Here is a 13,789-nt window from a genome sequence, read left to right on the forward strand (position 1 = left end):
ACTTCCTGTTTCGGGTATGCGGAAGTGCACGAAATCGTATTGTAAAAATACGCTTCCGTGCATGCATGACAAGAGCTTGTAGAGGGTCCCGGGCAGCGGTGGTGGTTGTGGGAAGCCTCTGGAGGATGCCTGTGTCCTCCTGGAGCCCACTATTACTGTGCACGGATACCTGGAACATCTGCCAAGAGCTTCTAGAGGGTCCCAGGCAGTGGTGGTGGACATGGGAAGCCTCTCTAGAATCCGTGTCCTCTTGGAGACCACCATTGCCACGCACTGACCCCTGGAACATCTGACAAGAGCTTCTAGAGGGTCCCAGGCAGCGGCAGAGGTCATGGGAAGCCTCTGTAGGATCCGTGTCTTCCTGTAGAACACCATTGCCACGCACGGACCCCTGGAACATCTGACAAGAGCTTATAGAGGGTCCCAGGCAGCAGTGGTGGTCAAGGGAAGCCTCTGTAGGATCTGTGTCCTCCTGGAGACCACCATTGCCACACACGGACCCATGGAACATCTGATAAGTGCTTCTAGAGGGTTCCAGGCAGCGGTGGTGGTCATTGGAATCCTCTGTAGGATCCGTGTCCTCCTGGAGACCACCATTGCCACGCACGGACCCCTGGAACATCTGACAAGAGCTTCTAGAGGGTCCCAGGCAGCGGTGGAGGTCATAGGAAGCCTCTGTAGTGTCCGTGTCCTCCTGGTGACCACCATCGCCACGCACGGACCCTTGGAACATCTGACAAGAGCTTCTAGAGGGTCCCAGGCAGCGGCGAAGGTCATGGGAAGCTTCTGTAGAAATGTACTTCTTATCTGTATATATTTATACAGGGAGCAGGGTGGCAGGGAGCAGTTATAGTTACCTGTTCCTGTTGGCTCTTCCTCCACTGGCGGCTCTGAGCCTCCGTCAGGTCTTTTGGGTCTCGATCACATGAAATGACGTGATTGGGATCCAAGAAGGCATGTCGGGATAACATCTCTCTCAACGTGAAGGAAGACGAAGACGATCCAGCCATCTGGACTGATAACTATAAAAGCTCCCTGCCTCCCTCTCTGCATACCCTGCCAAGCCCAACAGGCTGAGGGCGGCACACTTTCCCAGCAGCAGGAAAAATTCGGCCCTGCAGCCAAATAAAGTTTTACTTTATTTGGCTGCTAAAGGGTTAATGAAAGTATGTAATTCTCAAACATCCGAATCCAAGCAGTGAAGTGCATTGAAGGCTCACCCGAGTGTTGAAGGAAACATGGAGGTGGTTGTAGGCATCCATCTGAAAATGGCGCCTGTGAATAATGGCGCACAGTGTTGCCGCTAATCCATTTGCCGCTTATCGCTATTTAACGTTAAAGCCTTATTGTTATTTAGCGTTAAAGCCTTATCGTTATTTAGCGTTAACACACAGAACCCTCTCTGTACCTATCCCTAACCCCTAAACCCCCCCAGTGGTGCCTAACCCTAACCACCCCCTGGTGGTGCCTAACCCTAACCACCCCCCTGGTGGTGCCTAACCCTAAGACCCCCCCTGGTGGTGCCTAACCTTAAGACCCCCCAGTGGTGCCCAACCCTAACCTTGACAGTGTTACATTAAATCCATTCACCGCTTTGCAGTTAAATAACGTCTGCAGTTTGGCTTATGTAGGGCGCTATTGATAAATAACGTTAGTGTGTGCCACTATTGATAAATAACGTTAGTGTGTGCCACTATTGATAAATAACGTTAGTGTGTGCCGTTTTTCTTCTTTTTTCCCTGTGCGCCATTATTATGCAGTACTAACGATAAATAGCGATAAGCGTATCTTTTTAATGCGGCGCCATTTTTATGCATAGGCGCTGGGCGCCATTATTCACTGATCCCGGTTGTAGGGCCAAAATAGCCATCCTCAGTGTCGGACTGAGAAGTGGTAAAACTGAGGAAATCCACCTACTGGCCATGTAGCAGAAACCCTGTATCATCACTCCCAATAGAAACCTGCAGCAGGTCTTCACTGTGAGCAGCAACACCTGATTACTGCTGCTTGGCCAGCAAGTGGATTTCCTCAGCTTTACCAGCTCCCAGTCCGACACTGGCCATCCTCGTCGCCAATGTGTTGTGTTCAGTAATCACAGATGCAGAACAACTGGAACTAGGTTTATTTATAAGTGTCTGCAGCTCTCTACATAAAGTACAGCTTTCCTCTGTGTCTCCAGAATGCATAAACAGGAACTAACAACCCACAGCAGTACAGATCATCTTATAAAAAATGCAAGTAGCAAAATGCCATATAGAGGCCAGACAGGACCGGGCCGAGGCATAGGCTGGAGAGGCTCCAGCCTCAGGGCGCAGTGTAGGAGGGGGAGCACAATTCATTCAGCTGTCATTCCTAATTGTGTTTGAAACAGAAAGAAATAAGAAAAGGGGATACATAGCAGTGACTGCAAGCCAGATAACTAGATATTAAGGTGTTGGGGAGGTTGTGGGCCCTGTGGCGCCTCTTAGTCTAATAGCAATCAGTGTGTGACGGCTGGAGGGGCGCACTTTGGTGTCTCAGCCTTGGGTGCTAGAGGACCTTGTCCCGCCTCTGAGGCCAGATATATGAACACCACAAGAATATTTTGCTAATTATTTAAAAGAGCATGTTCAATTGTAATACAGACACAGATAGAGGAAGGGCCTAAGAGCAGGGGTCTCATTAGGGGTCTGCATTAGCACCTCACTGGGGTCATAGTAGAAAACATGAGAATTACTGTATGTGTGCTGTGTGTATGGGGTGATATACAGCACTGGGGAGGGAGGGGGAGTATGGCCCAGTGTATACCAGTGTCGGCTGAATGGGAGGTGCTGATCCTTTCGTATTTACAGGATGGATTGCTAAATGATACCATTGGACACCTGCACAGATACTAAACTTTCACCTGATGCAATCAGGAACAAGCATCTCTGATAACAAAATGTCCAGGCTAGCCGCTGAATACTGGTAACTCATGGGACTGCTGCTGACGGAGTTATCAAAGAATTTTACCTTCACTCCCTGAATAAACTTCATGACACTCCTGCATATTTTTAAAAACTGTTCCTTCTATTAGATCCACAGTACCATGATTACTATAAGCAGAACTTTCTGGACCTCATAGCTTTACTTACTATCTACGGCCCAGATGCACCAAATGTTTCTCATGAGTTACTCCATCTTAACCACTTCCGGGTTTCGGGTGGTTTTGCTGATCTGTGTTGCGGGGGCTCTTCAGCCCGCAGCACAGATCAGATAGCAGCCAGGGCGATCAGACTTCCCCCCGCATGTCCTGAAGGGGGGTCTGATCACCGCCGGCTGTTTGCGCTTGCGGGGGGGCGCTCTCTTCAAAGCCCCCCTCCACAGCGCTTTCTGGCCTCCTTCCCCTTCCCTCCCTCTCCCTCCCCCTGTGAGCTTCAGCCTATCAGATGCTGGCGATCCCCGGCCAATCAGAGGCCGGGGATCGCCGATCTCCTCTACGGCGCTGCTGCGCAGCAGCACCGTATGTATGTAAACAGCGGGGAACTTCCCCGCGTGTTTACATTTACCCTGCGAACTGCGATCGGAGGCTCGCAGGGTGGTCACGGAGACACCTTCTGACATGGAACGGCCCCATGGAAAACACTTCCGGATTCAGGGACGTACTTATGCGTACGCAGAATCATGAAGTGGTTAAAGTAAATCTGTAGCGAAAATAAAAACAAATACTCACCTAAGAGAAGGGTCTGAGTCCTAATGAGCCTTCCCGCTCCTCTCACCATCCCTGCATTCCAGCGCTGGATCCCCGGTTCAAATCCCTGCACATGCAAAAGAGCGTGCTCACGCATGCACAGTACGGAGCGGCCCATCTACGGGAGCACTCGGGCTCCCAAAGATTTCTGTAGCCTCGGGCAGCAGCGAGAGCAGTCTTGGTCGGAGACTGCTCACCGGGAATTCAGCGCTGGAGCGCGGGGACAGTGAGGAGAACAGAAAGGCTCTAAAGGACCCAGAGCCTTCCATCTCCTTAGGCGAGTATTTTTTTTATTTTCACTTCAGAATCGCTTTAACTATCATATTTTTCGGACTATAAGACGCTCCGGACCATAAGACGCACCTAGGTTTAAAGATATACTAAACCGGGTGCATCTATGGTGATGTGGCATCTTGTACCTCATGCCCCCTTTTATCTCTTGTGTCTCCCTGTGTCCTCCTCTGTCCCCCTTGTGTCCTCCATGTGATCTACTCTATGCCCCTTTGTGTCCTCTGTTTGTCCCCATGTGTCTCCCTCTGCATGGGCGCAGTACAGAGAGTCCCTGACATTGCTGCAGGTTAGAGGTTGGTATTGGCAGACTTTCACAAGTCAGGAACTCCCTGCATTTGGACTATAAGACGCAGTGACTTTCTTTCCCCCCTTTTGGGGGAGAAAAAGTGAGTCTTATGGCCCTTTTCCACTAGCAATCGCTAGCATTTGTGCTAAACGCTAGCGATTGTGATTCAGCAAAGTCCTAATTTTTCCCGGCGATTGCGATTTTGCTATGCACTGCAAAGCATAGCAAAAATCGCGGCAAAAATCGTTCCATGGCGTGATCGCGCTTAAGTAGAGAACAAACCGCGGTAGTGGAAATTACCTACCGCGATTCCTATGTTGTGAAGCAAACCCTAGCGATTTTAAAATCGCTAGCGATTAGAGCTTTTGCAATTCAGCATCGCATTCGCCTCTAGTGGAAAAGGGCTCTTATAGTCAAAAAAATACAGTATATCTCTCATATTAATTATACAATTTATTAGCTACAGGCTCTCTATACACCAGTGAATCTGGATATGTCCCCAGCTTTCAAAGGGAATAAAGAGATGATTTGCATATTCAGGAGCGATGCATGTTGCAGTTGCTTACTTACAGCTGAATTATCGCAAATATCTTGTGTTTTAAGAAAGCAAGTTACACTGACCGTCGCATTTTGCAGGAGGGCTTCTTGATCTGTTTTAGCCCTTTATAATCTCCTAGTGCTTCTGGGTCATCATGATCAATCTGGTTATTCTGTAGTACTGGTTCCTATCCCATGGAGCCAAATCAATCCCACCCATGCACTAATGAGAACCAGAAAGTCCAAAACCGTCTGTATGTAAGTTGGATTGGTGTGGCTCTATAAAATGTATAAGCTATAGGCTCACTATATACCAGCGGTTTTGGATGTGTGCCCAGCTTTAGGCCCTCTTCAAACTGAAAATCTGATTTGCAATTCTGATTTTCTCTAAATGCTATCAAAACAAGAAGAAAAAATGCTGAAAAAAATGCAGCACCGATTAAAAATCGTAAATCAGAATCAGTTGTTAAATCTCGTCAAAATCGAAAATTGGAATCGCATGTAGTGTGCAAGAGGCCTAAAGGGCATAAAGAGATGATTTGCATATTCAGGCGTTATGCATCATGGGAAACCACGAATGTTTACTTACAGTTGAATTATCACCAATACCCTCTGTTTTAAGAGTGCAAAATTACACTTAATTATACAATAAATGTTCCCAATATATAACGCAGAACCTTTCCCTCCTCCCCCTGCATGTCACCCCCAGTACTCACCGGAGGTATGGTGGGGTCTCTCACATAGTGGCCAGTGTCAGATATCTGAGGGGTGTCATCAACCGTCTTAGGAGGCATGGTGGGGGTTTTGGGTTCTTTGGACTGCATACAACCCATCTTCGTAGAGTTTTGAGACACAAGATGGGAGACAGAGAGAGCGAGAGACAGAAAGAGATAGACAGAGAGAGAGACACAGAGAGAGAGACAGAGAGAGATAGAGAGACTGAAATACAGGAGAACAGAAAGAGAGACCGGGTTGAAGTTATAGGTGGAAAACTTTGTGAAGTGTTTTCAGAAAAGTTTGGAATCCTTCCCGACGACAGTCAGTAATCTCCTCTTCTTTCCTCTTTGCGGAGCGGCTGCACAACCTCTCTTGTCTGTGGAGAAGCGGAGAAAGTGCGAGGTCACACAGAGGAATTACAGGAATAGTTGTCAGCTGGGACATTTGCGCCTTTCAGTGGGTGACAACTTCTCTTTTCATAAAGCCCATTTACATGAAATTACTTCACATCAGCAGCTTCCGTAAGAGAACTTAAAAAGCAGAAGTTGTAGGCGAAGCGCTGCATGGCTGAGATAATATAGCTGCAACCGAGGGAAACTGAACAGTACTAAAGAGGCCTTATTTACTATGCTTCTCCTGGACGCTTCTCCTGGACGTGTGGAGAACTTGGTGGTCCCGCCAACCATAAACGTACCAACCTATCAGCCAACCTCACCATGGACCATACGATCCATATTATCACCATGAAATATGGAGGCCTATGTGTTAGCATGCATGAAAAGCTTAGTTGTCTTTTTGTTTTTTCCTACCTTGGTAAGCCTTTTCTTCCCCGACAAAACTTTGAGAAAGGTGCAGTGACATCCAATTATTTCAGTAGCTGTTTGAGGTCAGGAAGGTGGCTCTATTCCACAGGTGTCAAACTCAAGACCCGCCTCCGAATTCTGCCCTCCTTGCCATTTTATGTGTCCCTGGAGAGTTTTCAATGTCCATCAAAAGAAAGACGGCACGCGGCCTTCCTGTCTAGAAGAGAACACCGATGATGGTGTTTCTGGTTAAAACACACCAGTTTGAGCCGGGGTGCAGCAATAACCCATGGGACACCCCCAATTAAATTAGCATGGGGCCCCCTCCTGGTATCCAATACTGTGTTGTGTCTTTTCTGTTCCTACTGGAGTGGAAGTCGCAAGCTCTGTGCTTCCATACTTCCATCTCCTGGTCATATTTCATGCTTCAGGAGCCAGAGGTATGCAGCATAGAGCCTTTAGCTATCAGGAAGATCAGAGGAGATCCATAACAGCACAGGAGCAGGTAAACATTAAACTGCTCAACTAATTATTTGTTGCACGAGTCACAATTGCTGACTGGCAATACAAAAAACTTTATTGCACATAATGATAAAGACAAAAATCCACAATAACCACCAGGGATTAACCAGAGGGCTAGGCCAATACTGCCTACCTAATTAAAACCACTAAAACTGGAACTGGTGCATTGTGCCTACAGCCATCCCGTAAATCAATAGCCCAGCCATAACAAAATTGAATACAATGTGCTATGCATACTCACTAGTTGGTAATCAATCCCTAGATATCGCATGCATGGCCGCGCATTCATGCATACACTCACACTGCCTTGATTCATTGGAATGCAGTGTTGGGGGCCCCCTTAATGTAGATTAGGAAGCTGATCCAGTTCCAGAGATTGAGTTAATAAATAAACGGAATCCGTAACGGCATAATGTATTCAAAGGCCACAGTTCCTCACCATCCAAGACTAGTGAACAGAAGATACGGGGGCTGAATCATCTCTGGACTGACTCAACACAGACCAATGGCTTAAAGGACCACTATCTCGAAAAAAGTAGGCAGTTAAAATCTGACAGAACCGACAGGTTTTGGGACAGTCCATTTCCTCATGGGAGATTCTCAGGCTTTCTTTGTTTTCAACAGCATTTCCTGAACAGCAGCTTGACTGCCAAAATAGTAATAGATACCAGCCTGCCTCCCTAATCACTTGCATGCTATTTTATCAGTAAAGGTAGCCATACACTGGTCGATTTGCCATCAGATCCGACCCACTGATAGATCCCTCTCTGATCGAATCTGATCAGAGAGGGATCGTATGGCTGCCTTTACTGCAAACATATTGTTGCTAGGCTTGGTGGTATATTCTCCACAGTCAGCACGTGGTGTATATCCTGATGTGAAGGAGGTACACACGCTAGCACAAGGAACCAGGATATCCCCAGTTTAGTGGAGGAGAGGACTGACTCCCGTAGGAGATGTGGCGCACAGAGCAGGCATAGATCCGAGCAACCACAAACAATACTTAAATACAATGGATACGATATTCCTAGTGTATTACAATTACAGCTATCAATGAAGCTACAAATGACTGACTAACATATGTATATATCGGCGATGAACCGATATATAACATAAGCAAGGAACGGTAGCTAGGAACTGGACCAATACAAGAAACATGACTCAGAAGGATTCGCTACTTCTACGCAGAAGTGAGCGCAATCCACGCAAGGTAACAGGAACAGAACTAGGAAGGATTCGCTACTTCTACGCAGAAGTGAGCGCAATCCATGCAAGGTAACAAGAACAGGATTTAGAAGGATTCGCTACTTCTATGCAGAAGTGAGCGCAATCCATGCAAGGTAACAGGAACGAACTAACTAAGCACGGGTGATCACGATACGCGCAACCTACCAAAGCATGCTAGAAACTGACTGACTGAACACAGGATATAAACAGTTCGAGTACGTATATATCAGCGACACTGATGTATTAACGTAACACGAATACAAGGAAAATAACAAACTCATCGAGCTGTAGGCTCGATGAGGTAACCGTTAAGCAAGCGTTCACGTTCTTTGTTTCGTGTTTGTCTGTTGATGGTTAGTTAGGCGTGCTTGTCTCTATTGTGCTTATCACGTGGAGACCGCGCATAACCGCGTGCACTGTTGCGAATGAGTGCGGTGTTCGCGGTTAGCTAGCGTTTATTATTTTCCGTATATTCTCATTGTATTTGCTGTGCCTTTGCTACCCTCGTATTCTATTCTGATCTGCCTTGTGTCACGTCTGGCGATCGCACCTCTCGCGATCGCGTTCCTGTTTCGTATCTGCTGTTGTGTGTGCGCGGTCGCGGGGTGGCGACTAGATTGGCGCACACACATACATCCTATCCCTTTGCTCAATCTCATTCGCAATCGCCTCTCTTGCGATTGCGTTCTGCGCTTCGTACAAATTCCTGTCTGGCATTTGTGGAGGTACAGAGGATTGGTTCCTCTGCACTCCCCAGCGCCATCTGCCGACAGGAATTTTCCCTCTACTGGTGCTTGCACCAAAAGCTGGGTTCTAGTATCTTGACACGCTTGTGGAGGACCACCGCAGTGTCAGCGCACATCTTTGTGCGCTGAACACGGAGATATCCCACAATCGTTACACTATGCAAGCACATGCATGTAATGACATCAGAACTGCTTGGTTTGCAATACCACTGCAGCCAGCAGTACACGCTGCAGAATCGATCGTGACAGTACCCCCCCCCCCCCTTAAACGCGGCCTCCGGACGCCTATAAAAACTGGTATATTTCTCCTGAACCACCTAGACCAAAAAATCAGAAGTGGAAAATACAGCAAACTGATCTAACTGATAATTCATGAAGGTCAGGACAGCCCGACAAGACCAAATTCCCGAATCAGTCTCACCAAGACTGGACCAATCGGAACCAGAACCTACCGAACCAAGCCCATCAGTACTACAAGCCCCAGTGTGTTACCCATCAGAACCGTGATCTCCAGAAAAAAAAAACCCGAAACTCTCTGAGCGATACCCACCGCCTTCCAGGGACTGGCTAAAAATGCCAAAGCCTTTGCAATGCCCACCGGAACTGTCTTTACCAACACAAAACCCACTGTTGAACCAGTCCAAGGTACCAGGACAAGTTTCCTCAGAGATCTCCCAGAACACTTTGAAGTTCCATAGAGATCCCAAAAGGTTAAAACGCCCTTTAGGGTCACATGGAGAACTATCAAGAACCCCTATGGAACCTAGGGGAATTCCAGAGTCAGGGTTACAAGGACAAATATCAAGATCAGGGCTTTCAGGGACCAGAACCATCTCTGGGCATGCAGGCAGACTGGCAACATCAGAACATGTCTCCACTAAGGAAGCATCTGAGCACGCCAACACCTTAGACACAATTGGGCATTCTGGCACACGGAGCACATCTGGGCACACTGGCACAAGAGAAACTTCTGGGCATGTCATGGAACTGCGGACCTCAGAGTCAGTCAAGATAGGACCGAAATCAGGACTGGGCAAAAAAAAATCATTATGACTAGACTTCACAGCTACTGGATTCTCACTAAAGAATGCAGGATCAGACTTAGATGTCACTGATTCTAGCAAGGTTATTAACAAATCATGTTCAGGGGCATTTACAAGACAGGACAAATCTTCTGATGTATGCACCGAACTAGACAGGGTTTCCATAGCTTCTTCTGGACTGGACAGAGACTCATCAAATACACTGGATTGAAGCTCATGAAGGGCTGCAAAAAAAGTCAGTATTGCAGCAACCCCCACTGAACTAGGCAAAACTGAGGAACTCACTGGACAGGAAGGGGACTCTGGAACTTCTGCCAAACCGACCAGAGAACCAGAATTTTCCAGGATACAGGGCTGGGTTTCAGGAACACTCATTAACCCAGACTGAAACTCTGAGATTTCTATTATTTTCTCCAGAGAGTCAGAATTATCCATGTTACAGGGCAATACTTCTAAAACATTCAGAGGACAGGGCTGAAGTTCCCTGGCCACTGTGATATCAGAGAGGGACTCAACATCATTAGCAAAATCAGACTGTGTACAGGGCAAGGTATCTAAGTAGCTTCTGTCTTACTGGGAAGTAACACTGAGTTATCCATGGTACAGGGTGGAATTACAGGAACATTTACTGGACAAGGCAGGGATTCAGGAACAATTTCACACAAAAGGAGCTCTGAATCACTCGCTGAATCAGCCAAAGGTGCTGAAGCAGGCGGGTCAGAACGCCAAATTTGCGAATCTGGAGTCAAGTTCAATTGTGGTTTTGTAACGATCGGTGTAACACAGAGAGGGTCTGATTATTGGTGATCTGCAGTATCACCAAAAATACAGATATATACCTGATCATTGATGATCTGCAGTATCACCGATAATCAGATATATTACTAACCTCTGGACACCTGAGTAATATGAGTGTTTGGTGCAACAGTAATACTTTGAGAACAATATCTGGAGGACAGGTACAAAGGCAGTAAGGAATACTGCACTAGAGAATGAGTACCTTTCAGCAGCCTGAGAATCTCCTGCAGGGGGGAGTCAGGCTGGGAGAGGAAAGGACCAGAGCGTGAGTGACACCAATAGGAGGATGTCACTGACTGATCTGCGAACTATCTCTAAACTGAGGAGATAGTTCTCAAGGTCGGGCAAGCCAGGTCGGCAACACACGGACATACAAAGTACAAAGACAGGAGGCTGATTCGGTAATTCTAAGGCACGCAGGGTTTGGCAACAGAGTATCAGATATAGCGAAGTACCGAATCAGTGAACAGAAGAGTGGTCAGGAAAGCAGTAAGTCATAACAGATAATAAACAATGCCTAGTCTTGGGTGTGAGCTCCGTGATCATCAACACCCTGGAACTAGTCTGACATATAACAGAATGGTAACACAAGTCCCTAATCTTGGGTGTGAGGTCCTTGATCATCAACACCCTGGAACTAGTCTGAAGTATAACAGAATGGTAACACAAGTCCCTAATCTTGGGTGTGAGGTCCTTGATCATCAACACCCTGGAACTAGTCTGAAGTATAACAGAATGGTAACACAAGTCCCTAATCTTGGGTGTGAGGTCCTTGATCATCAACACCCTGGAACTAGTCTGACGTATAACAGAATGATAACACAAGTCCCTAATCTTGGGTGTGAGGTCCTTGATCATCAACACCCTGAAACTAGTCTGGAGTATAACAGAATGATAACACAGATTCTGACAATAAGAGTGCTTCCACGTAGTGATCGCAACGGCAGACAACCAGCGAATGACCAGCACCCGGTATATATAGCACAGCGCTCTCCAGCGCCTCCCCTAAGTGCTGGACCAATGGGAACTGGTTGAATCGTCAGCTGACCGGCTTGGTCAGCTAACTCCCTTCTGGCTGTCATAAAAGTTCTGCCTCTCAGCGCGCGCGCACGTCCTTCTGAACCTGTGTGGAATATCAGTCCCAGCCACACCAGACATGTGTTGCGTACCACCCGCCGCGCTGGACGCGGAACCAGCCGCACTGCTATCAGGGCATGCGGCGGTTTCTCCGCGTTCAGCCATACTGGCAGATGTAGGCCTACGCGTGCAAACCGCCGCGTTGAATGCGGAATCAGCCACCTTGTTCTGAGCACACGCGGCGGCTTTTCCGCGTTTTCTCACAGGTTTTTATTAAATTATAGGCAGACTTAATGCATGCATTCAATACTGCTTCACTTTTAGCACTGAAGAAATGACAGAATGAACTTGAATCACTCTCCAATTCACAGACCAGAGCTTCAATCTCCCATTTCTCAAATGGAGGATCTCATGCACACTTAACGACAGCTGAACATTCAGGCTGGACACAGTTCACAGGTGTGGTTGTGGCAGGAACATGTATTGCGTTATTTATCAGGCGATTACTTATTCCTAAGAATCTCCAAAACCTGTAACAAGTTCAACTGTAGTATATGCAAATTTCCCTTGCTGCACAAATAAGTTGATCTGCTCAATACTCTGTAATATGTCTTCATAATCATATTCAGACAATTCATTTAAACAAGAATCTTTATTCTCCCTGGCTAGCAACAAAAGTTCACTAGTAGTCTCATAAGTCCATTTGACTCCCATGAATGGTAACTGAATTTCATTATCTGCTAATGGCAGAGTCTCATTACAGGTCTTATGCGCAGTCGCTATGGATAACGACTCTGCTGATTGTAGACGTTTCTTGGAATGTTTACGCTTGGCTTTAGACCTTGCTGCCTTAGGTGATTTATTCAAAGATGAAGGAAAGTTATCAGTGCAACTATCTGCTTGCTGATTATTTTTGCAAGCAGTTAAAGGAACAGCTGATTGACAAGCTGCCAGGAGCTCATTAAAAGGATAAGGCAAATTAGTTTTGCGCAGCCAGTTATGGATCACAAAAGCTAGAAATTTCAGCGGACGCTCTTTCAAGTTGGTATGATCCAGGACATCATAAGCCCACTGAAACAGTTTTCCCTTAAACAAGATATAAACTATCTGGGATGCCCAGGTACTGACAGGAGTAGCCTGGAGTTCGGGATTAGCGAGAAACCTGGTACATTCAGAAAAAAACTCATTTTCTGTTTCAGAGTTAAGTTTCTCAAATCTCTTAAAGGAACAGGAACCATTTGCTGGAGGTCTCCTCCACAATGGGGATTTGTAATGGGGCTATCATAATGTTAGGCTTGGTGGTATATTCTCCACAGTCAGCACGTGGTGTATATCCTGATGTGAAGGAGGTACACACGCTAGCACAAGGAACCAGGATATCCCCAGTTTAGTGGAGGAGAGGACTGACTTCCGTAGGAGATGTGGCGCACAGAGCAGGCGTAGATCCGAGCAACCACAAACAATACTTAAATACAATGGTGTGAGAAAATGCGGAAAAGCCGCCGCGTGTGCTTAAAGCAAGGCGGCTGATTCCGCGTCCAACGCGGCGGTTTGCACGCGTAGGCACGCGTCTGGTAGTGTGGCAGAGCGCGGAAAAGCGCTGCATGTTCTAACAGCAAAGCAGCTGTTTCCGCGCCCAAAGTGGCTGTTTGTACGCAGCAGCGTACCTTTGGAGTGGCTGGGTCTGTTAGTCCACATAGATGGATGAAGAGCTACGCGCGCGCGAGCCAGAAGTCAGTACCTTTATACCAGCAGGGGAAGTGTCAGCTGATCAGGACGATCAGCTGATTCCTGCTGGACTCATGATTGGCTGAGTGGCTCGGGCGAGGCAGCAGAGTTCAGCTACATATATATTCTGCTTGCTTGTCAGTTGCTGGTTGTCTGCCATTGCGAACACTTACGTGGAAGCATTCAGACCTTAGTCAGATCCAACAGTGTGTTATAACCAGGAGGACCTGGAAATTCACACTTAGCCAGATTGTTTGAATTGTATTTTGTTTATGCTTAAGCTAGTTCCAGGGTGTAGAGACCAA

At 47.0% G+C, this 13,789-nt stretch overlaps 1 protein-coding gene across 6 annotated transcripts in view; it reads right to left on the reverse strand.

The window, feature by feature from the left end:
- The window catches only part of HCK (HCK proto-oncogene, Src family tyrosine kinase), a 292,459-nt gene that overhangs the window by 63,013 nt on the left and 215,657 nt on the right, over positions 1-13,789 (reverse strand). For all 6 annotated transcript variants that reach the window (XM_068264576.1, XM_068264574.1, XM_068264577.1 and 3 more), the window contains one exon: positions 5,540-5,916. In XM_068264576.1, coding sequence (XP_068120677.1) covers positions 5,540-5,656 — 117 coding nt within the window. In that variant the 5' untranslated portion in view covers positions 5,657-5,916. The remainder of the gene's footprint in view (positions 1-5,539; positions 5,917-13,789) is intronic.

The sequence above is a fragment of the Hyperolius riggenbachi genome, chromosome 12 (assembly GCF_040937935.1).
Source record: "Hyperolius riggenbachi isolate aHypRig1 chromosome 12, aHypRig1.pri, whole genome shotgun sequence".
Taxonomy (NCBI): Eukaryota; Metazoa; Chordata; class Amphibia; order Anura; family Hyperoliidae; genus Hyperolius; species Hyperolius riggenbachi.